Here is a 25,573-nt window from a genome sequence, read left to right on the forward strand (position 1 = left end):
AAAGAGAGAAACATCGATGTGAGAGAGACACATTGATTGGTTGCCTCCCACATCACCCCAACCAGACCTGGATCACCTGCAACCCAGGTGCCTACTCTTGACTGGAAATTGATCCCCAAACCCTTTGGACTGTGGGCCAACACTCTAACTGCTGAGCCATACTGGCCAGGGATTGCTTACTCTTTTTAAAAATTGAAGTTCATTCAGTGGCAGTTGGTCCTGCCTTCTTTACATTACCATCCAGAATAGGAATTCAACTTGAGCATTTGTGGAAAACATAGAGAAAGCTCCTTTGAGACACTCTTTCTCTCCCGGCCAACTTCTCTGGAAAGAGGAACTGTCTAGGTAGGTGGAGACAGTGATCTGGGCCCACACCCCTCCCCCTCTAACAGCCTATCATGACCAGGAGGAGATGTGCCCTAGAAAGCTGCAGGTGAAGAGGTTAGGTCAAGCTTTACATGCAGCATGTGGCCCGAGTCCTGGGGCCCCCAGTGAGGGAGGAAAGGCTTATGTTGGGACAAAGGCCATATGCCTCCCAAGAGAACCCAAAGGCCCAGTGTCCTTGTAGATCCAACAGAGTCCTTGGAGGGAAAGGTGGATGGCAACCTCCTTGGCATCATGTGGGAGCCGCCCAGTCGACGCTCTTAGGGGCCTTGCACGTGTGCACATCCAGGGCCTCCAGGCAATCCTGACAACGCACTGCACAGCACCAGTGGAACTTACACTCACACTTGGTCATCCGCGTGATGCGGGAGGTGTCATAGCCTCTTCCACAACACATGACTTCACAGCTGTCCATGCCTCGAGAGGTCAGGTTGCACACTCGGCCAGCTGTACCCAGGGAGCCTGGAAGACAAGCAGAGCGGTATCACTGAAAGAGTGTGGGCGGAAAGCAACATACTTGGAGGAGAAGAGTTACAAAGTCATCCTTCAGAACCGGGCCCTGACTCCTACTCACCACAGCCTGGGGCTGTACCGCCAATTCTGGGGCCCAGCCCCAGGGGACATGGTGCTGCCTAGAGGGCCAACATCAGGAAGGATGGATGTGAGCGCAGCTTTGAATCTGCCTTGGGCAACCTGACTCCAGCTTGCCCACTTCTAATTTAAATGAACTTTTTAGATTATCCTTACTAGCCTTGGATTGATAGATCACTGAGTGGGCAAGGCTCTATCCTAGTCCCCTCTCTCCTGACCTCAAACTACATTAAGGAAGCAGTGGCCAAAGCAAGCTCTCTCAGAATTTGTTGGGTTGTGGAGCCCTCAAAGGGAGGGGATTCTGTCTCCCCAGACCTGGTTACACTAGCTCATTCGAATGAGGCGAGGACTCTGGTGGATGAAGGGAAGGTGTGGGTATCATCTATGTAAGACCTTGTGGAGGTAACACCCAACCTGCTTCATCCTTCATGCTGTGGTCTCACAGGCCATCTAGATGTATGTGAGCATCTGATTGAAGCCAGGAATCTAGGCCTTTGATGAACATATTTAGCATTAAAAAAGCCCATTAAGAAAGACCATTGGAACATCATCTTAGTTAATTAGGGTGATGTTTGCTAAATGGTAATTCATATTTATGAATTTGTTCCTGAAAAAGAACCTCCACGATAGGAAGCCTCTTAATTTGTTCTATTTTGTGGGAAACCCCAGAATTCTTTCACAAGGGCATTATCAGACAAGAGAACCAAGTACAGTGGACATTTTCTGAGTGTCTGCTCAGCTTACAATTATCTTTTTTACTTATTCTTCCTGAACAGAGATGGGTGCCTGGCAGCCATAACTGACCAACATTACCCTGCTCCATTGGGTGGCAGGTGATTGGACCAGGGGTGGGCACCTGACTTGCAGTGGGCCAATTGAGTATATTTCCCTGGGGATTTATGATTTTCTTTTTTTAAATATTTTTTTTCAATTACAGTTTGCATTCAACATTATTTTGTATTAGTTTCAGGTGTACAGCATAGTGGTTAGACAATCATATACTGTGTGATTTTGATGGAGATAGTTAGTCTTGCCAAGTATAAACTCAACAGCCATTGGTAGCCACATACCACAGTGGGTTCTTTGGACTAGAGGAAGTCCACAGAGAGACAAGAATGAGGCAGATATAGAAAAACAGCAAGGGTAAGACATAGAAAGAGAATGCTGCTCAGATTCTGGACTTATTTTTTGTTCCACTTCTATCTCTACCTGAGGTCTGGCTGCTTCCAACCTCTGGGCTCCTAGAGATTCTGTATCCTACAATAAATTCCCCTTTTTAGCTTAAACCACTCTAATTTCTATTACTTGTGATCAACAATCCTAAATAATTGACAAACCTAGATATACTCTTTATTTAAAAATAATTTTTATTTGGATTAAAAAGACAGTGACAATTCATTTTCCCTTCCTCCATCATGTAAATAGCAATCTCTCCCTCTTTATAACTCCTACAGTGCCTCGTGACTCTCTGTGTTTATCACAATCTGAAAATGTCTTGTTGCCGTGACAGTCACAAATGACCAAGGAAACAGCCAGATTCAAGCAGAGTGTGGGGTCAAGAAGAGGAGAGGGAGAGGCATAACTTGCCCTTCGAGATCAGGCCATTGACAGCAGGAAGACAGGCAGGGAAATTTCATGAGGAGAGGAAGGATGGCAAAGGGTGGGGTCAGGGTGGCGGGTGGGTCAGCCAGGGACGGCCCTGATCCTATATCACACTGAAGAAACAAAGGGTTAGAAGAGGCAGCAGCTGGGCCTGGATTTGCAGCAACCATCAGGACAGTGCTCAGAATTACTGATTGTGCAAAAAGGACTCACTGCCAAATGCTGCCTCTTAAACAACACACTCAATTTTTTTAGAAAGTTCTTTCTTTTTTTTAATCCTCACTTGAGGATATGTTTTTATTGATTTTAGAAAGAGAAAGGGAGGGGGAGAGACAGAGAGGAAGAGAGACGCACTAATGTGGGAAAGGAACATTGACTGGTTGCCTCCCAACACTGCTGGCTGACCAGGGACTGGACCTACAACCTGGATATGTGCCCTAAAGGGGAATCAAACTCTCAACCTTTTGGTGTAGGGACAATGCTCCAAGCAACTGATCCACACCAGCCAAAGCAGCACACCCATTTTTTAATTCAATAAACATTTAGTGAACACAAACATATGTGAGGTAATATGCTGGCTGCTTGGAGATTTTGGTAGTCCATTTGCTGAAAATCTGCTGTTAACCTGCAGTCAAGTTTTACGCAAACCACCACTGTAGACAAAGCTCAAAGGTGGTAGGATGAGGCTATTTAGGGCTTGAACAAATCGAGCCTCAAATCCTAGCTTTGTCATGTATCAATTGTGCGACCTTGGGCAAGCTACTTAATCTCATTAAGCTTCAGTTTCCTCTCATGCAAAATTAGGATACAGTTCCTTCCTCATAGAAATGAGGAAGGAATGAGATAATGCATTAAAGTGTCCTGCATATTAAGTGCTCAATAAATGTTAACTATTCATTCAATTAACAAGTGTTTATTGACTGCCTACTATGTGCTAGGCACAGTTCTGGGATCTTGCCCTTAGAAGCTCATGTTCTAGGGGAAGTGAGCCAAGTACATTATAATAATATTTACTGGCATTAATATTAAAAGTAGCAAACAGGATCAGAAGAGGAGCTGTTAATGGCACAGTTTTATAGAGGAGGTGGCATTAGAGATGTGACATAAACAATGAGCAGATTTGCAAGGGAAAATGGGGGTAAAAGGCATTCCAGGTGATAAAGAACCTCTCACTCACTGATTTAGGGAGTGGGTGGCAGTGGGTATCATGTAGGAAAAGACTGAAAATGTTCATTTGGCTCAACAATAAGGAGGCGACTGATGTCCTCTGATGAGGGATGCTATGGATGAATGTGGTGGATTAAGGAGCGAATGGGCAGAAAGCACAGGTAGACACTAAATGGAAGCAATTTTAAAGAAGCAGATGAAAAAAGCATAGCTGCAAGGAGTGATGAAGCTGAAGATAGGACTTTAAAGTTATTTTAGGCCATTAAGCTTATTGGCATCTTGTTAAATAGCAGGAGATGTCTGATACAATTCTGTAGGTTTTCGTTTCTATAAATTGCAAAAGTGGAAAGAACTAGTCTGTGCTATTAGAAATCAGGATAGTGATTTCTCCATCAGGTAGTGAAAAGGGGCATGAAGGAGCTTCTGGAAGACTGGTCCTCTTTGGGTTCTTCATGTTACATAGGTGTGCTCATTTGAGACAGTTCAGAGTTGTACATATATATGTGCACTTTGCTGCATGCATTTTATATTTCAATAACAGGAAGAAGATGGAGAAGGGGGAGAAAGTAGCCACATTTGTTAAGACCTGGAAATATGTGAGGAGAAGAGGTGTTAAACATGGCAGGAATGTAGCATTCAAAGGGGAGAGTGGCAAGAGATGATATAAAGAGGTAGGTAGAAGTTGCACTGTGAAAGTCCTGTGTAATAGCTTACAGGGTTTAAGCTTTAACCCAAGGCCAACGGAATGCTATTGAGAGTTTTTACAAAAAAGAGCAACATGATTTTATTTCTGTTTCAGAAGAATCACTATGGGTGATGGGGTCTAATGGATTGAAGGGGGCCAGAGTGAAGGCAAGAAGATAAGTTAGAGACCAATCAAGGACTCTAGGCAGCACACAAATTGATGGACAGTGTTGATGGCAATGGGAGAGGTGAACAGACTCAAGAGAAGATACGACAACAGCACCTTCAGGATGTGGCTGAATGAATGGCTGAGAGGATAATGGTTAAGAAGTCCTCCCAGTATTCTGGCTGGAGTGACTGTTTTTATGCTGGCAACATTCCCTAAGGTAGGGACCACCTGGAGAGGGGCAGGCTTTGAGAAAAGATAATGAGTTTAGTTTTCAACATTTTGAGTTTGTTGTGAGTATATCATCCAGGTAGAAATGCTCACTGAAAATGCTCTTTGGGACTTAGGAGAGAGGTCAGGGTGGAGATGCAGACTAGGAATCTTTTGCTGAGAGGTGCCTACTGAAACCAGGGGTGTGAATGAGACCCCTGGTGGGTGTGAAGAACATTGACATCCATGATCCCAGAGGTGACTCTAAATTTTTCTTTTTCATGTTTGTTCAAAAGCCCTCCACACCAATGCACAGTCTTCACTTCTACTGAAATTCACTTATCAAAATATAAATCTATGCCATGCAATTAGAATTTTTTCTCCCCCTTGGGGTTGTGGGTAAGAACAGGATAGGGAGATCTCATTCCTGAATCAGGCTAAAGGCCTTTTCCTAACATAGAAATCATAGGTCTTTCCCTAGTGGCTTAAAGCCTTGAGGATGTGTGAGCTGGTGATCTAACTTGGCCTTGAGTAATGGTCCTTGTGGTTTTTGTCTCCCACATGCAGAAAACTGAACTGAACCCTGAAGATGATTGCTCAGTGAAGTGACATCAACCCATCAAACCTCTGAGAGGAGCCTACAATGGGATGGCGACTGACAGAGCTTAACGCAGAAGTGGTTTCAGTCAAGGAGACAAGGACTCTGGCAATGGGATATTTCAGCAGTTCAGTTACAGAATGCTGGAAAATACAATTAACCTCAACACACCACTCTCCACTGGTGTCCTAACGGGGCATGATGAGGGCCCAGAAGCAGGAGGAAGATGAGAGGGTTTTTTGAAGGTTGAGAGCCACTGATGTGAGGACAGTGGTGGGTGCAGGCTGCAGTGGTAACAGGCCACTGTGAGGTGTCAGGAATGGGCCACCACAGAGGGGAAGGGCCAGCTCTGAAGTCCAGGGAGAGGATGAGGTTGCAGAGCAATGGACTACAAATAGGCCCTGCTTTGGGATTTCTATCTCATTCAATCTAATGATAGACTATAAGGCAGAAAGGCAGTTTTGACACTGTCATTTGGGCAGAATATATAGCCATTTCATAAAAATGGCTGAAAAAAAGCATTTCCAGAGTGCAGAGCTATGTACACTTTGTTGGTCTTGCTTTCCTTTATTAGGATTATAATAAGGACTTGTAATTGATAACAGTAGGGCTATACTGTCTCAGCAACCTCTCACCAGTCTTTCCTAAACCAAACACATCATCATTATCCTTAAAAGAGAAGAATCAAGACTGCGCATATGCATGTGTGCTCACTGTTCTTTACAAAAAGGAACCACTGAGTTTTATGGTCTGTCCGCTTATTTAGTTCTGAATATTTGGAACATATATTTTTACATCTCTTTTCTAAATATCATACCAACTTATTAGTGAGTCACTCACCCCTGCCTGAGCCAAAACAGGAACTCCTGGGGACACAAAGCTAGGAACACCTATCAGCCTTGGACCCAGAAGGAGCTGTTTTCACACTTTTAAAACCAAGAAAACCTGAGGTTCATCCATCTTTCTTTTCATCTTTTTCCTCCTCATCCTTCTTCTTTCTTCCTTCTCCTCTATCTTCTTTTTCATCCTCTTTTCCTTCTTTCTGTTCATACTTGGGGTCAAAACTTATGGAGCACTGACATGGGCTAAGCCCTGTGAAGAGCATTTGTTCACATTATTTCATTTAGTTGTCATAAGCTTTTAAAGTAGGTATTGCTATTGTCACCACTGTGGAAATGAGGACATGGTGAGTCAGGGAGCCATCACACTGCAAGCAGGTGGCAGGGTCAGGATGTGAAGGAAGGTTTGTCAGACTCCAGAGCTGGAGCTCTTGACCATGTGACAGTCAGCCTCTCACAGAGAACTGTGTCCTGATGGCCTGCCCAGCCCCAGAAAGCAGGCTGGCTTGTAACAGCAGTACATGATCAGTGCTTTAACAGGTTTCCCGCTCTTTCCCATCATTATTTTATCAAATAAAGAACTTCAACGGTTCTGATATATAATGTTTTTGGAGGGGACCTTTTTTCTCCAGCTCATGATATGCTATAGACAATTAAGACACCTCAAGTTACATGAAAGAGTGAACAAGACTAGTTAACATGGTGTTAATAGCTTACACTGCATTTTCCTTGTACTAAAATTCTTGTTACCTTTTTGAGGTATGAGACTAATTATTTTGCAATACCAAGATGACATCTCCAAAGCATGTGTGCCCTCAAGGTGGTTTTAATGTAGGTCACTGATGTGGCCCCAGCTGAAGACTTTGGGAAGAGCCCTTTCTAAGCAGAACTTTCTGTTTCAAGAAAACCCATAACATCAATTGCTCCCACCAAAAATGCGATGACAGCCTTATCACTTACCTAACTCAACTCCAGACTTCATTCTAAGAATCTCGAAGCCATTTCCTAAAACCAAATTGATCTTTATAGGTCAAATATTTGCATCATACCATATCTACAAAAGCATGTGTTGCTGGCTCTAAAAATATTTCAAAGGAAAAATTTTTAAAAATATTTTTAAGTAATGGCCCTATCATTACTCTCCCAAATTGATATGTTAAAGGGATGAACACATATTTAGATACTTCACATTTAATGTTTATTTAAAAATCATTTATACTGCTTAAAAATGCTACCTTCTATGGCATTTTAATTTACTCAGTTCACTTAAGAGAAAGTAACAAATTGGAAGCTCTTTTCCCTGACTTCCCTTTGCTTTATGTTTAGGATGTGTACCCAGATGTGTGGCCTGCCTGGGTACAGGACTTTGTCCCCAGATAAATGGCTGCAGCGAGCCCAACCATCTTCTGTCATCTTCACATCACACTGTCATGAGATCATCTGCCTAAACTTAGTGGTGGTGAGACCCAGGTAATATGTAATGGCTATGCCGTGGAAAGGTGTGGGTTCCAACCAGACCTACCCTTTTCCTGTCCTTAGGTGCTGTCCTCACCATGACTTGCACAAGAGCTCACATATACATGGGGAAAAGGAGGATGAAGAATCAGAGTTTCTAAACCACGTAAGTTTGTGCCCACATCATGTAATTTTGATGGGGCAATGCTGAGGGAAGTTTATAGAATCAAGCATCCCATCCCCAGACCTATAAAATTAATAATGGAGTCAGGGTTCCCAGTGAAAAAACATTTCTGTTTCCACCGACATGCATCTTCCTGACAGCTAAGGACGATGGAGGGTTTTTGCTAATAGTTCCCAGACCCACACCTCCGGGACCTGGAGGAAGGGCGCTCTCTCGTGCTCTCTCTCTCTGTGGATGGGCCTGTGTCTTTGGAAATTCCTGCCACTCCACCCTGACAGAAGCCCATATGTTGACCATTAGGGGGTAAAGCAACATTCACTTAAGCCCGTCATCCAATAGGCTGTTTCTCCTCTGGTTGACTTACATGTTGTCACTAATGACACAGATTTATTGAGGGAAGAAAAGAATGTTAAAGAGCAAATGTTAGAGACCGCACATTAATCTACTCACAAGGCTTATCCTTTCTTTGCATTAAGAATTGCAAAGTAAAGCTAGGAAGGACTATACCTTCACTGACCTCAGATTATTTTATTTAATATTTTCATAATAACTAGGAAAAGTTTGAGTGGCAGAGGAAAGCATATCCCATTAAATTAGCAAATGCCATCATGGAATTAAAATTGTTGAGGTCAGACTCTTCAAGGCTTTCCATATCAGGCACTAACTAGCCCACCCAAGTTTATTTCCCACTGCCCCCAACCTGTATCCTTCAATCAGGCTGTCTCTTCACCATCCCACTGAAGTGACTGTCTGATATCACAGACCTGAAGATTGTTCATAAGAGTTACTCTCATCTGCTGCTCCAAACTTTCCTCTGTCTCCTTTAGATCGAAAATCTTCCCATCCTTCAAGGTTCAGGCTTAACTCTGCACCTTTCATAGAGCTCTCCCTGACTCCATGCTCAACTGACCTTCTCAGTCCTATAATGCATGTCATGCAATAGGGCTCATATGCTGTTTTGAAATGTTTGATGATTTCTCATGTATCTTTTCTCCCCAAGGGCAGAGGTTAGGTCTTGTATTTCTTCTATATATTACACAGTGCTCAGGTGGCCAGCATATATCCTGATTTATTAAATATTAAATTTAAAGCAATTAAAAATAAAATAAAATCAGCCTTCTCTTGTCAAATGAGGGCATAATTCTCCAGAGAGTGATCACCTAGTCTTCAGGCACAATGGCAAAAGTAGACTGGCTAAAGGCTTATTTCTATTCTAGTTATCTCACTATGAAATATAGGCAACATATACAGTAAGTGTGGTACATTTGGAAATGATAGATTTTAAAATAACAACTTAGAATTTGTGTCATCAAGTTTAGGTTCTGTTATTGCAAACAGAGTAAAATTAATTAAAAATTTACCCATTTATTTAATTGTAGGAAACAGGAATTTCTAGATGAAACACATCTTAAGAGACGCATAGGAAAATTAAGCAAATACATTAAAGTACTTTAACATCATTCTTTTGTCTGCAACACATAACTGTGGTAAGCAGAAATGAATTTTTCTGTTTCTGAAAAAGGGATGTCTATTTTATGTCAAAGACTTCAAAAGAAGAAAATAAAAATTTGTTTCTAAAATTTTCTTTTGTTTTGAAAGAAGTGTTTTTGTTTTTAAATTTTCACAAATTGAATCTGATTGCCACTGTCAATTAATTCAAATTAGAGAACTTCTAGTGTACCCTAAAAATACAGAAATTCTAGCAAGCCTATATTTGGAAAAGTAACACAGGTTTACAGATCATGTCTGTAACAAAATAGAATTGGATGGAAAATATTTTTGTTTATGTTAACAATAAAATCAAATGATCTCCCCAGTAATTCCACTGAAAGCAGTAAATGAAAAAGGCCCCCCAAAGAGTAAAAGAATTGAATATTTGGTGGCAGCTAAAAGCAACAGATATAGACTGCTGCTGCATTTGAGACTTTTTCTTTCATCCAGGGAAATGAGCAGCCAGCAACAGCTTCAGCTCTGTAAATGCTCCACTAATGCACTTGAATATGAAGAAAAATTCCATTTAACACTTAAGCTTAAATAGGAATTTTCATGAGCTGTGTATTATAAAGTAGTTGTGAGTGATGAGTGAAGATGAGCTTACTCTCAGAAATCAAGGTGTGCCTTTGGAAGAAATCAAGTTATCATCAAGCTATGACACTGCACCAACATAACTAAGAATCCAGCTGCCATTTTGATGAATGTATTTTCTGTTATTTATATCTTGTCATTCAATATAATTCAGCACACGTTTATATGGTAGGTGCTGGGGATCCAGTAGTGAATAGACAGATATAGTTCCTGTCATCATGGAATCAAAGTCCAGTGGGACAGGCAGGTAACAACAACAACAACAACAAATAAATCCATTAAAAATGAATTAAAACTGTGGCACATGCTATGAATGAAAGAACAAGGCTTTCTGAAATGGAGAAACAGGTAGATCCTTGATACACTCTAAAATGACATGATGACAGACCAGATGTGGAAATGAGAAAGTAATCTAACAACTAACTTGCAGGGTTACAGCTTGACCAAAGGAGTGGATGGTTGTGCCATTTTCTGAGAAGAAGAAGCCTGAGGAAAACAGGTTTTGGGAGTGGGACAAACCAAAAGGTCAGCTGTGAACAGAAGCAGGTTAATAGAAATGTGAGCAATCTAGGTAGAACTATTAAGGATGGAATTGGATACAAGAGGAGAGGGGACAGTGATAAAGATTGAAATAGCAGTTAAATGGAGGAGACCAATCATGGAGAAAATATAGAGATAAGAGGATGGGTCTGAGTCCTGAAGACTTCAGAATTTATTTATTTATTTAATTTATGGGGATGACATTAATTAATAAAATTATACAGGTTTCAGGTATACAGTTCTACAATACATAATGTGTATATTGTATAGTGTATTCAGCACCACCCCAGATCTTCGGAATTTAGAAATAGAGAGAAAAAACTAGCTGCTGAAATTAACAAAGGCCAGTTTTTGGGGCAGGAGGAAAATCAGGAGAATGTGGTATTAGAGAGGACAAGAAAATTGTGTTTTACGAAAAAGAGAGAAGCTAATTACATTATATGCTACTAAGAGTTTGAAAAGATGGTCTTCTGGTTAATAATTAATATTAATCGTACAACATAATCAATTAATTGCCTATGAAATGGCAACTTATAAGCCTTACAAATATGCATATTCTCTTCTGGTCTAGCTGTCTTAGCAATTTTTAGATATCAGTTCATGAATGTCTATAATAAGTCTCAAAGCAGAAAGAGAGAAACAATTTTTTCAAATGACAAATGTAAGGCAAGACCTTGTAATAGAGCAATGGAGTGAGGACAGAAATCTAAGCAACACTACTTTCCTGTCCAGGCTTGAGGACTGTGTCCCACTGCCTGCCAACCCGGCTCTCTGCAGCCGGTGAGGGCAGGAGGGGTGGACTGAGTTGGTCTTCCTCCTCTTTGCATCCCTGGGGCTTATCATACAGTGTGTGGTATATAGAAGGGGCTCAATAAATACTTGTTCTGTGAAGAACTGAGGGACTTAATATGTACTGGTGGGAATTGTACATTTAGTATCAAAATAAGGTCCACCCATTGCTATTTGTTCACATGTTGCTCCCTTGTTTTTAATCAGGTCAGTCACGGGTTCAGAGGTTCTGCAAATCTGGCCACAACAAAGGGTATGTCTAGAACACCAATCTCTGTAAACCATGCTTGGCATTGTGTTCCCATGAGTTCTGAGCTGTTTGCCAAATATAATTTATGTAGGAAAAACCCGTGATACCCGAACGCTTACACCATTCACAGCCTACAGCTGTCAACCAGGTATTGGGCTTTCAGCAGGCTGACAAGTTCATTTGTTTTCGAACTTGACTTGAGAAGGGTGGAGGGCTGCTTATTTCCTCTAGCTGAGGAGTAGACCTCAGAGTGATCTCTGGCCCAGGTCAGGGCTCTTACATCACAACCAGTGAAAGTGGCTGTGATTAGGTGCAGACCCTATTCTAAGAGGATAGCAGCATTCCTTACAGATGAACCTATCTCTAACGTAAGGGCTTCTTTGATTTATGGATGCCTGGGGCAATAACCAGAGTAGATAACACAGAACTGCCAGAATACCCATCCCAGGAGCCCAGCTTCCAGATCCAGCTTCCAATATGGACTGCAAAATGTCACATGCACAGCACAGTTGTATGTACTCTTCATGTCGATGGGAGTATTTATAGTTGAACATCAGAGCGCTTACTTTTTTTCAATTGAAGACCAGGGGAAAATGTCTTTTGTTGTTATTGTTGCCATAAGAATATCTTCCTTAATCAGTTTTTGAGTTGATCATTTCTTACTAACAGCATTAATACTCTTCAAAACTTCAAGTCTTGTAACTGAAAGAGTCAGGCAACCTGAGCCAAACATGTGTGAAAGGTGAATCTGACCGATCTCCACCTCCCCACTTTGTGGGCACCTCATTCCATTATGTCCTCAGGTCCTTGTGCTGTCTATTTGCTTTTTTGTTTGTTTGTTTTTTTTTCTTTTTTTTCTTTTTAATTTTATTTTTGTTACAGATGTTTCTCCTTTTTTACCCCATTGACACCTCCTACCCATCCCCCCCACCCTGTCCCTGGCTTTGTTGTCCATGTCCATTGCTCATGCATACATGCATGTAAGTTCTGTGGTTTATCTCTTCCCACCCCCTAACACCCCCTCTTCTGAGGGTTGTCAGTCTGTACCCTACTTCTGTGTTTCTGGGTCTAGCCTATTCCTCAGACTGTTATATTTATTATATTCCATATATCATGTGGTATTTGCCTTTTTCTGCTTGGCTTGTTTCACTTAGGATAATACTTTCCAGGTCCCTCCATGTCGTCTCAAAGGATAAGAGATCTTTCTTTCTTACAGCTGCATAGTACTCCATTGTGTATATGTACCATGGCTTTTTTATCCATTTGTCTACTGATGGACACTTGGGCTGTTTCTAGAAGTTAGCTATTGTAAATAGTGCTGCTATGAACATGGGGGTACATATATTTTTTCTGATGGGTGTTTCAGGCTTCTTAGGGTATATTCCTAGAAATGGGTTCACTGGGTCAAATGGAAGTTCAATTTTTAATTTTTTGAGGTAACACCATATTGTTTTCCATAGTGGCTGCACCAGTCTGCATTCCCACCAGCAGTGCACTAGAGTCCCTTTTTCTCCACACCCTCACCAACACTTGTTGTTTGATGATTTGTTGATGGCGGCCATTCTGACAGGTGTGAGGTGATACCTCATTGTTGTTTTAATTTGCGATTCTTTGTTGGTTAGTGATGTTGAACATTTCTTCATATGTCTCTTGACCACTTGTATGTCCTGTTTCGAGAGGTGTTTATTTAGTTCCTCTGCCCATTTTTTAATTGGGTTCTTTGTCTTCCTTTTGTTGAGTTGTATGAGTACTCTATATATTTTGGAAATTAACCCCTTATCTGATGTATTATTGGCAATGATGTTCTCCAATACAGTGGGTTGCATTTCCACTTTGATGGTTGTTTCTTTTGCTGTGCAGAAGCATTTTAGTTTGATGTAGTCCCATGTGTTCATTTTTTCCTTTGTTTCTTTTGCCTTAGGTGATATATCAGTAAAAATTCTGCAGCATATGATGTCTGAAATTTTGTTGTCTACATTATCTTGTAGAATTTTTATGGATTCATGGGTCACATTTAAGTCTTTTATGCATTTTGAGTTTATTTTTGTGTATGGTGTAAACTGATGTTCTAGTTTCATTTTTTTTTTTTTTTTTTTTGCATTTAGCTGTCCAATTTTCCCAAAACTACTTATTAACGAGGCTGTCTTTACCCCACTATATGATCTTTCCACCTTTGTCAAATATTAATTGAGCATATTACCTTGGGTCCATTTCTGGGTTTTCTGTTCTGTTCCACTGGTCTATATGCCTGTTCTTGTGCCAGTACCAGGCTGTTTTTTTACAGTCGCTTTGTAGTATAATCTGATATCTGGTATTGTGATCCCACCTACTTTGTCCTTCTTCTTCAAAATTGCTGTGGGTGTTTGGGGTCTTTTTTGGTTCCATATGAACTTTTGAAGTACTTGTTCTAACTCTGTGAAATATGTCATTGGTATTTTGATGGGGATTGCATTGAATCTATATATTGCTCTGGGTAATATGGACATTTTAATGATGTTAATTCTTCGAATCCATGAACAAGGTATGTGCATCCACTTTATTATATCTTCCTCTATTTTTTTTTCCCCAATATCCTGTAGTTTTTTTCAAATAGGTCCTTTACTTCTTTGGTTACGTTTATTCCTAGGTATCTTAATTTTTTTGCCGCAGTGGTAAATGGGATTGTTTTTTCAGTTTCTCTTTCTGTGAGTTCATCATTGGTGTATAAGAATAGTGCCAATTTCTTGATGTTAATTTTGTATCCCGCTACTTTGCCAAATTCATTTATTAAGTCTAGTAGATTTTTCATAAAGTCTTTAGGGTTTTCTATGTATAATATCATGTCATCAGCAAATAATGACAGTTTCACTTCCTCCTGTACAATTTGGATCCCTTTTATTTTTTCTTCATATCTGATTGCTGTGGCTAAGAGTGGTGAAAGTGGACATCCCTGTTTTGTTCCAGTTCTTAAGGGAAATGCTTTTAGTTTCTGCCCATTGAGTATGATGTTGGCTGTGGGTCTTTCATATATGGCCTTTATTATTTTGAGATATGATCTCTCTATTCCCACATTGCTGAACATTTTTATCAGAAATAAATGCTGGATTTTGTCGAATGCCTTTTCAACATCTATTGATATGATCATGTGGTTTTTATTCTTCATTTTGTTTATGTGGTGTATCACATTTATTGATTTGCGAATATTGTACCAGACTTGCATCCCTGGGATGAGTTGCACTTGGTCATGGTGAATAATTTTTTTGATGTATTGCTGGATCCGATTTCCTAGTATTTTGTTCAAGATTTTGGCATGTATGTTCATCAGGGATATTGGCCTGTAGTTTTCATTCTTTGTAGTGTCTTTCTCTGGTTTTGGAATTAGAATTATGCTGGCTTCATAAAACGAGTTTGGAAGTCTTCCTTCTTCTTGAATTTTTTGAAATAGTTTGAAGAGAATGGGTGTTAGTTCTTCTTTGAATGTTCGGTAAAACTCCCCTGTGAAGCCATCCGGGCCTGGGCTTTTGTTTGCTGGGAGAGTCTTGATTACATCTTCAATTTCTTCTGTTGTTATTGGTCTGTTCAAGTTTTCTATCTCTCCTTGGTCCAGTTTGGGAGACTGTGTGATTCTAGAAATTTGTCCATTTCACTTAGATTGTCAAATTTGTTGCCATATAATTGTTCATAGTAGCTGTTAACGATCTTTTGTAGTTCTGTGGTGTCAGTTGTTACTTCTCTTTCATTCCTGATTTTGTGCATTTGGGTTCTCTCTCTTTGTTTCTTGGTGAATCTAGCTAAGGGTCCATCAATCTTGTTTGTCTTTTCGAAAAACCAGCTCTTTGTTTCATGATCCTTTGAATTGTTTTTTTTGGTCTCTATGTCATTTATTTCTGCTCTGATCTTTACTGTTTCCTTCCTTCTACTTGCTCTGGGGTTTTCTTTTTGTTTGCTCTAATTCTTTAAGTTGTGAGGTTAGACAGTTAATTAGAAATTTTTCTTGTTTTTTGAGGTAGGCCTGTAGTGCTATGAACTTCCCTCTCAGAACTGCATTCACTGCATCCCATAGATTTTGTGTTGTTGTGTGTTCATTTTCATTGGTTTCCAGGAAGTTTTTAATTTCTTCCTGGATCTCCTTGGTAACCCATTCATTGTTTAATAACATACTACTTAGCCTCCATGAGTCCAGTTGTCTTTGCATGCTTTTGTTGCAATTGATTTCTAGTTTCATGCCATTGTGATCTGAGAAGATGCTTGATGTGATTTCAGTCTTCTTGAACTTGTAGAGATTTAGTTTGTGTCCTATCATGTGGTCTTTGAGAATGTCCCATGTGTGTTTGAGAAGAATGTGAATTCTGTAGTTTTGGGGTGTAATTCTCTATAGATATCTATTAAATCCATTTGGTCTAGTGCTTCATTTAGAGTCTCTGTTTCCTTGCTAATTTTTTCCCTAGAGGATCTATCCAGTGGTGTCAACGGGGTGTTGAAGTCCCCTGTTATGATTGTATTGCTATCGATTTCTCCTTTGAAGTCCTCCAGAAGATTTTTAACATACTTTGGTCCTTCTATATTGGGTGCATATATGTTAACCATGGTTATAACTTCCTGTTGGATAGATCATTTCAATATTATGTAGTGGTCTTCTTTGTCTCTAGTTATGGCCTTAATTTTGAAATCTATTTTATCTGATAGGAGCATTGCTACCCAGTTTTTTGTTTTTTGTTTGCTTTCTGTTTGCTTGGAAATTTTTTTCCCATCCCTTCACTTTCAACTTATGTGAGTCTTTTGTTGTGAGGTGGGTCTCTTGTAAACAATATATAGATGAGTCATGCTTTCTTATCCCATCAGCTACTCTGTGTCTTTTTATCAGAGCATTCAGTCCATTTACATTTAAGGTGATTATTGATATGTACTTACTTATTGCCATTTTTGTTTAGTTTGGTTATAATTTTTTTCCTATTTCTTCTACTAATTACAGCAGTCCTTTTAACATATCTTGCAGTGCTGGTTTGGTGCTAATGTATTCCCTTAGCCTTTTTTTTTTTTTTTTTTTTCTTTTTTGTCTGGGAAGCTCTTTATTTGACCTTCTATTTTGAAATATAGCTTTGCTGGGTAGAGTAGTCTTGGATTCAGATTCTTGTTTTTTATGACCTTGATTACTTCATGCCATTCCCTTCGGGCTTGTGGGAAGTCAGCCTAGAGCCTTATGGGGGTTCCTTTGTAGGTAACCTGTTGCTTATTTCTTGCTGCTTTTAGGATTCTCTCTTTGTCTTTAATTTTTGGCATTTTAATTACTATGTGTCCTGGTGTGGTCCGGTTTGGGTTCTTCTTACTTGGGGCTCTCTGTGCTTTTTGAACTTCAATGCCTTTTTCCTTCACCAAATTAGGGAAGTTTTCTGTCACTATTTCTTTGAATATATTCTCTAACACTTGCTCATTTTCTTCTTCTTCAGGGACTCCTATGATGCGAATATTATTACATTTACAGTTGTCCCACAATTCTCTTAAGATGTCTTCCTGTTTTTTAAACGTTTTTGCCTTTTGGTTTTCTGATAGGTTGATTTTTTCTACCCTGTCTTCTAATTCACTGATCTGGTCCTCAGCTTCCTCTACTCTCCTGTTTAGACTTTCCAATGTGTTCTTTATTTCTGATATATCACTCTTGATCTCTTCTTGGTGGTTTTTAATTTCCAATTGGTTTATTTACAGCATCTCTATGTCCTTACTCATGCTGTTGAGCTTCCTCAAGATCATGGTTCTGAATTCTAGCTCTATTATCTTTCCTAACTGCACCACATTGATCTCATCTTCAGTGGAAGTCTCTTGTTATTTCATTTGGCTTTTGTTTCTGTGTTTCACCATTTTGGCTATCACTGTGGGCTTTGGAGCCTGCCAATTTTTCCCTGTGAGTGTTGGTGTTCTGCTGTTTGTGGCTCCCTCTCCTTGGTTTAGATGAGTGAGGGAGGACCCACATTAAACACCACTGTCAAGTCTTACTTTCCTTGTTAGAGCTGCCAATACAGGAATGGTACTGTTATCCTCTAGCTTTTTGCCTGGAGGCTAGCTGTCCAGGTTACTTGAAGAGTTTGTTAGTTGATTGAAAAACTCCTTCAGGTGCTCAGCTAAGGGGATTTCCTGAGGCTGGGGCAGATGCTGGTTGTTAGTGAGCCTCAATTTGCATTTCAAAGGCCCACAGGGTGGGGTTGAATCTCCAAGGGAGGGGCTGCTGACTCTTCCCAGAGCCCTGGAAGGATCAATATGGCCACTGTCCTGCATGGCTGCAACTCAGCAAAAGTTCTGAGCACCCTCCAAATCCTGAGTGTCTCCACACAGTTCCAGTCCAGTCTGCCCCAGCGCTGCCAGAGCCCATGGTGAGTGGCTGTGGCTATTTTAGCTTCTTTCTCGGCTCTGCGCTGTGGAGCCTCTTGGGATTTTTACCTGAGGGCACTGCTTACAGCAAGGCCGCTGCTCACAGCTAAGGCCGCTGACCAGCTGCCGACCATGGGCTCCCAGCCCCCCCTCGCACCTTCACAATCCTACTAGGATTGAATCAGTGTCCCTGGTTTTATGGTCCTCACAAGCTGCTTTTCTGTTTCTTTTTCCTGTCGATTTGTCTGTGTTATAATTGCAATTCCAGTTTGGTCCTGGGAGACGATCTGTGTAGCTTCCATTCACTCCGCCGCCATTTTGGAATCCTCGTGCTATCTATTTGTTAGACAGATCTCCCCTCCCTTAAACTTCAGGAAGTAAAGTATTATAGTGGGAGAAGGATGAATTTCTGTTTCAATTTTTTTTTTAATCCTCACCTGAGATAATCCTCAGATTTATTTTCATATAGTGGGAGGAGATAGAGAGAGGGAGAGAGAAACATCGATGTGAGAGAGACACATTGACTGGTTGCCTCCTGCATGACTGAACCATGACCAAGGTATGTGCCCTTTACCAGAATTGAACCCACGACTCTTTGGTCCATGGGCCGACACTCCAACTGCTGAGCCAAACTAACCATGGCTCTGCGTTAATTTTTATTCAATTTGTTTTGTTTATCACTTACACATTACAAAATCTTGGGCAAGTTAAGTAGATTTTCAGAGCCTCAGTTTCCTTCTCTATAGAGAGAACTGCCATGACAACTCAGAGAAAATGCATGTAAGGTAGTAGCACAAGACCTGACACTTAGTAGGAATTCACCCAATGTCCCCCTAATCCTTCCCCACCTGGGGTCTGGATCTGTCCTTACTCAGGAATACCTCAAGATCTTGACTTACCCTTCTGCAATTCTTTTTTTTTTTTAACCTCACCGAGGACATTTTTGCATTTATCTTCAGATGGAGCAAGAGGAAGAAAGAGAAAGAAACATTGATGTGAGAGAGACACATCAAGTGATTGCCACCCACAGGACCCCGACCAAGGCAGGGAAAAAACAGCAACCATGGTACGTGCCCTTAGTGGGAACCGGGTCTCTCTGGTCTACGGGCTGATGCTCTAACCACTGTGCAAAACCGACCAGGGCCCTTCTGTAATTCTCATAGAAATTTGTCCTAGTATCATTATGTTAGGACTTCACAACAAGGCTGACTTGATAACCTCAAATTATTCCAGGGATAACTTTGGAGGCTAAAATTTTTTTAATGTGCTTACTCACAATGAAAGAGGGTTTCTAAAAATGCAGAGCCTAAATGTGAAAGAACACCTTCTTATACTGGGCAAGCCAGGGTGGAGTATATTTGTGGGATGACATTTATTTAGAGATCCTCAAATAAAAAACCTTTTTCTTTGTAAGAGATTAGGTATCGCCCTGGCTGGTTTGGCTCAGCAGTTAGAGCATCAGCCTGCAGTCCCAAGAGACCCGGGTTTGGTTCCCACTAAGGGCATGTACCTCGGTTGCAGTTTGTCCCCGGCCCTGCTTGGGTCATGCGGGTGGCAGCCACTCGATGTGTCCTTTTCACATCAATGTTTCTCTCTCTCTTCTTCTCTCTCCCTCCCTCAGGTGAAGATTTTAAAAAAAGGATAAAAAAAAAGAGATCAGGTATCCTCCACCCCTACCCCGCGAAATAATGTCTTCCTGGATTTCTTCTTAACTTATAATTATGGAAAAATCAGGAATCATAGATTACCTAACTACTGATGTTTTTCAAACCTTGATGTGTTCAAGTTTGAATGCATACATAATTTCAGGAACGATGCCCTGAAATTTTGATTCAATACATCTCTGAAGAGGCCTTCACTTTGGAAAATAGTGGACTAGACTGTAGATGTTATCTACTCCACAAACCAAATTGACAAAAGAATCCAGCTCACTCCATTCAAATTATGAGTTAATTTGAACAGAAAATAGGCTCTGACTAGCAAGAGTAAAGACAGTCAGTTCCAAGTATCTGTTACTTGACAATGTTCAACCTGCTCATCATTATTGTTTTTCCAGTGCTGGTGAGTAAAATGTGCCCAATAAGTTGAATAGTAAATGTGCATGATATTTAAAAAAATAAAAATAAATAAAACAATATGACCAAAACAAAGCAGACTGGGTCATATAAGATGTACTCTAGGGAAAGGGTATATCAATTTTAATAGAGAAAATTTTTAGAAATCTATATATACATGAGTTGCTTTAAACTTTATTGCAAACTTTTGACTTATTTTAGAGCCTGAGCACCTCTGGTGGTAACCCATTTTGAACATGTGGGAGTTCCATTTACCAAAAAACAGGCTCCTTTTAACGTAGTAGGAGTCTGGTGAGGAGAAGAGTCCGAGTGATGTGCTCACTCAGTGACGTGTGCATGCTGGGAGGATGTTAGCCGTGACCCAACACCTTCGTTTCACGATGAGAGCAGAGCTCAGAGAAGGAATGCCCATGTTAGTTAGATGCAGGAATCTCCTCTTCTCACAGGTCTCAGATCCTGTCACATCTCCCTGCCTCCACAAAGAGAAATTAGGAGCTATTCCAGGATGATTCTGAATCACACCCTTCTATGACTGTTTCGACTGACTTCTTCAAATGCACAACATGCCAGGATAAAACCTCATCTTAGAAGGCTATAGATTACATAAATAGGCTCAAGTCCCTAAGTCGATGTGTGGGTTGAAGCAAACTTTCTCAGAGAAAATTTGCATCTCATACGTTTTGTACATGACTCCAAATATGGACAATGAAAAATGTACTCTGTAAATGACCTGAACTTTTGTCATCAAACACCCCGAATCATTTCATGAAAGTAAGTGGTCATTGAGAATTGCAATAAAGAGAATTACAAAGAAATATTGCAAGGTTTGTATGGATGATTTTGGCATTTTCTTAGGTTTAGTTCAAAAGGGCATTAACTATAGTTCAGGTAATGTATGAATAATCTAGGAATGTTAGTGGAAATCTGATGTAATACATGGGGACTTACTACTTTAAAAAAAAAAAAGAGTAACAGGGTGGCTCCTGATTAACCAATACCAACCATTCATATATTTTCAAGTCATCTAGCTAAAAGGAGTCCAAGGGAGAAGAGAAGAAAATAGATGAATGAATCACATACCTTCTCTCAGAAAGTCCATACTTGCAGCAGTGTGCTTTGTTACTGGCACATGTGGAGGCAGAGCACAGTGCTTAAAAGAATGGATGAACTCAGGTTCAGGTCCCTGCTCTGCCTCTTACCAACTGAGAGTCCTTGGGCAAAATCTATAACCTGTCTGTCAGAGCCTCATTCTCCTCTCCCATAACATGGGCTAATAACAGCCCTGGTCAGTTTGTCTCAGTGGTTAGAGTTTTGGCCTGCAGACCAAAGGGTCATGGGCTCGATTCCTAGTCCATGGTGGGGGTCGGGTGTAAGGCAACCAATCAATATGTCTCTCTCACATTGATGTTCCGCTCTCTCTCTCCCCCCCTTCCACTCTACCTAAAAATCAATGGAAAATGTCTTCCAGTGAGGATTAACAAGAAAAGGGGGAGGGGTATAACAACATACCCATCTGTTAGATTTCCCAGGAGAATCAAGGAGAGAATGGAGATCAAGCCCTAACATGTGGCAGGTACTGCAAAAATGTTTTGTTATTTTAGGATCAAGAAACAGAATTGTGGCAGATAGGAGAAATGGCGGTGGAGTGAATGGAGCTACACAGACCATCTCCCAGGACCAAACTGGATTTACAACGAAAATAAAGGCAAATCTTCAGGAGAGGCAACCAAAATTCACCTTGGAGGACCACAAAACCAGGTAGGCTCAATCCTGGTAGGCTTGCGAGGTCGCAAGAGGGGGCCGGGAGCCCACAGTCCGCAGCGGCCTGGGTGGGGACCAGGGGGCTTGGTGGGAAGTTGCTGCTGCCGCCTCAGCTGTGACCCCACCTGAGTCCTGTGAACTCTACTGCCTGCTAAGCCCTCGGCTGGTGCCACACGAACTGGCTGGGACCAAGGGACTCGGCGGGACACTGCCACCAAGGCTGAGTCCCGCGAACTCTGCGTGCTAAGCCCTCAGCTGGTGCAGCACGGACTCGCGGGGATCAGGGGACTCTGCTGGAAGCTGCGGCCACCTCGGCAGAGTCCCGCTACCGCAGCTCAGTCCTGGGGTTTCTGCTAAATGCAACGCCCTCGGCTGGTGCCACAGCCGTGGCTGCCCTTGGCTGGAAGCAGTGCCCTCGGGTTAAAAGTCCCAGGTGGCTCCACGACGCAGAGTCTAGACTGAGGCTAAATTGGCAGCAGCCACTGACCTTGGGCTCCAGCAGAGGGAAGGCAGACTGGACTGGAACTGTGTGGGGACACGCAGGTTTAGGAGGGTGCTAAGAGTTTTCGCTGAGTGCAGCCACGCAGGACTGTAGTCATTTTACTCCTTCCCAGGGCCCTGGGGAGAGGCGGCAACCCATCCCTCAGAGATTCAACCACACCTGGTGGCCATTGAAATGCTAATCGAGACCCATTAACAACCAGCACCTGCCCCACCCTAGGGAAAACCTCTTAAACTGAGCACCTGAGGGAGTTTTTCAGGCAACTCAGAAACCAAGGGTATTCAGGTGATCTCTATTAATAGCCTCCAGGCAAAAAAAGCTAGAGGATAACTACCACTCCCTGGGCTAGCAACACTAACCAGAAAAGCTAAGACTTCACGGTAGTGTTTAAAGTGGGTCCACCCTGGCTCATCCAAACCCAGGAGAGGGAGCCACAAACAGCAGAACACCAACACCCACAGGGAAATTTGGCAGACTCTAAAGCCCACTGTGACAGCCAAAATGGTGAAAAACAGAAACAAAAGCCAAATGAAAGAACAAGAGACCACTACGGAAGATGAGATAAATGAGGTGCAGTTAAGCAAGTTAACAGAACTAGAATCTAGAGCCATGATGTTGAGGAAGCTCAACAGCATGTATAAGGATATGAGCACCATGAGTAAAGACATAGAAATGTTGAAAATCAACCAGTTGGAAAATAAAAACCAACAGGAAGAAATGAAGAATGACATATCAGAAATGAAAAAACACATTGGAAGGTCTAAAAAAGTAGAGTAGTGGAAGCTGAGGACTAGATCAGTGAATTAGAAGACCGGCTAAAAAAAATCAACCAATCAGAAAACCAAAAGAAAAAACTATTAAAAAACATAAAGACAGCTTAAGAGAACTGTGGGACAACTGGAAACGGACTAATATTCGCATCATAGGAGTCCCTGAAGAAGAAGAAAATAAGCAAGTGTTAGAGAATATATTCAAAGAAATAGTGACAGAAAACTTCCCTAATTTGGTGAAGGAAGAAGGCATTCAAGTTCAAGAAGCACAGAGAGCCCCAAGTAAGAAGAACCCAAATAGGCCCACACCAAGACACATAGTAACCAAACTGCCAAAAATTAAAGACAAAGAGAGAATCCTAAAAGCAGCAAGAGACAAGCAACAGGTTACCTACAAAGGAAACCCCATAAGGCTCTCAGTTGACTTCTCACAAGAAACACTACAGGCCCGACGGGAATGGGATGAAGTAATCAAGGTCATGAAAAACAAGGATCTGAATCCAAGACTACTCTACCCAGCAAGGCTATCATTCAAAATAGAAGGTCAAATAAAGAGCTTCCCAGACAAAAAAAAAAAAAAAAAAGGCTAAGGGAAAACATTAGCACCAAACCAGCACTGCAAGAAATGTTAAAAGGACTGCTGTAATTACCAGGAGAAATGGGAAGAAAAATAGAACCACACTAAACAAAAATGGCAATAAATAAGTATATATCAATAATCACCTTAAATGTAAATGGACTGAATGCTCCCATAAAAAGACACAGAGTAGCTGATTGAATAAGAATGCATTACCCATCTATATGTTGTTTACAAGAGACCCACCTCAAAACAAAAGACTCACATAGATTGAAGGTGAAGGGATAGAAAAAAATCTTCCAAGCAAATGGAAAAGAAAAAAAGCTGGGGTAGCAATACTCATATCTGATAAAATAGATTTCAGAATGAAGGCCATAATTAGAGACAAAGAAGGCCACTACATAATATTGAAAGGATCTATCCAACAGGAAGATATAACCTTGATAAACATATATGCACCCAATATAGGAGCACCAACATAAATTAAAAATGTTCTGGAGAACTTCAAAGGAGAAAGCGATAGCAATACAATCATAGCAGGGGACTTCAACAGCCCGCTGACATCACTGCATAGATCCTCTAGACAAAAAATTAGCAAGAAAACAGAGACTCTAAATGAAGCATTAGACCAAATGGATTTAATAGATATCTACAGAGAACTACACCCCAAAACTTCAGAATTCACATTCTTCTCAAGCGCACATGGGACATTTTCAAAGATAGACCACATGTTAGGGCACAAACTAAGTCTCTACAAGTTTAAGACGATTGAAATCATATCAAGCATCTTCTCAGATCACAATGGCATGAAACTAGAAATCAATTGCAAGAAGAACATACAAAGACATTTGAACACATGGAAGCTAAATAGCATGTTATTAAACAATGAATGGGTCACCGAGGAGATCAAGGAAGAAATCAAAAAATTCCTGGAAACCAATGAAAATGAAGACACAACAACACAAAATCTATGGGATGCAGTGAATGCAGTTCTGAGAGGGAAGTTCATAGCACTACAGGCCTACCTCGAAAAAGAAGAAAAATCTCTAATAGACTATCTAACCTCACAACTTAAAGAACTAGAGAGCAAAGAAAAAGAAAACCCCAGAGCAAGAAGAAGGAAGGAAATAGTAAAGATCAGAGCAGAAATAAATGACATAGAGACCAAAAAAACAATTCAAAGGATCGATAAAACAAAGAGCTGGTTTTTCGAAAAGACAAACAAGATTGATGGACCCTTAGCTAGACTCACCAAGAAACAAAGAGAGAGAACCCAAATACACAAAATCAGAAATGAAAGAGGAGAGATAACTGACACCACAGAACTACAAAAGATCGTTAACAACTACTATAAACAATTATATGTCAACAAATTCGACAATCTATGCGAAATGGACAAATTTCTAGAAACACACAGTCTCCCAAAACTGGACCAAAAAGAGATAGAAAACTTGAACATACCAATAACAACAGAAGAAATTGAAGATGTAATCAAGACTCTCCCAGCAAACAAAAGCCCAGGCCCGGATGGCTTCACAGGGGAGTTTTACCGAACATTCAAAGAAGAACTAATACCCATTCTCCTCAAACTATTTCAAAAAATTCAAGAAGAAGGAAGACTTCCAAACTCGTTTTATGAAGCCAGCATAATTCTAATTCCAAAACCAGAGAAAGACACTACAAAGAAAGAAAACTACAGGCCAATATCCCTGATGAACATACATGCCAGAATCTTGAACAAAATACTAGCAAATCGAATATAGCAATACATCAAAAATATTATTCACCATGAGCAAGTGAGATTCATCCCAGGGATGCAAGGCTGGTACAATATTCGCAAATCCATAAATGTGATACACCACATAAATAAAATGAAGAATAAAAACCACATGATAATATCAGTAGATGCTGAAAAAGCCTTCGACAAAATCCAGCATCCATTTATGATAAAAACCCTCAGCAGTGTGGGAATAGAGGGATCATATCTAGACATAATAAAGGC

At 40.8% G+C, this 25,573-nt stretch overlaps 1 protein-coding gene across 1 annotated transcript in view; it reads right to left on the reverse strand.

The window, feature by feature from the left end:
- Positions 1–616: 616 nt before the first annotated feature.
- WNT2 (Wnt family member 2) overlaps positions 617–25,573 on the reverse strand; it is a 52,322-nt gene continuing 27,365 nt past the window's right edge. The window contains exon 5 of the mRNA XM_036247197.1: positions 617–846. Within this exon, the coding sequence (XP_036103090.1) occupies positions 617–846 (230 nt within the window). The remainder of the gene's footprint in view (positions 847–25,573) is intronic.

This window comes from Molossus molossus, unplaced genomic scaffold (assembly GCF_014108415.1).
Source record: "Molossus molossus isolate mMolMol1 unplaced genomic scaffold, mMolMol1.p scaffold_m16_p_7, whole genome shotgun sequence".
Taxonomy (NCBI): Eukaryota; Metazoa; Chordata; class Mammalia; order Chiroptera; family Molossidae; genus Molossus; species Molossus molossus.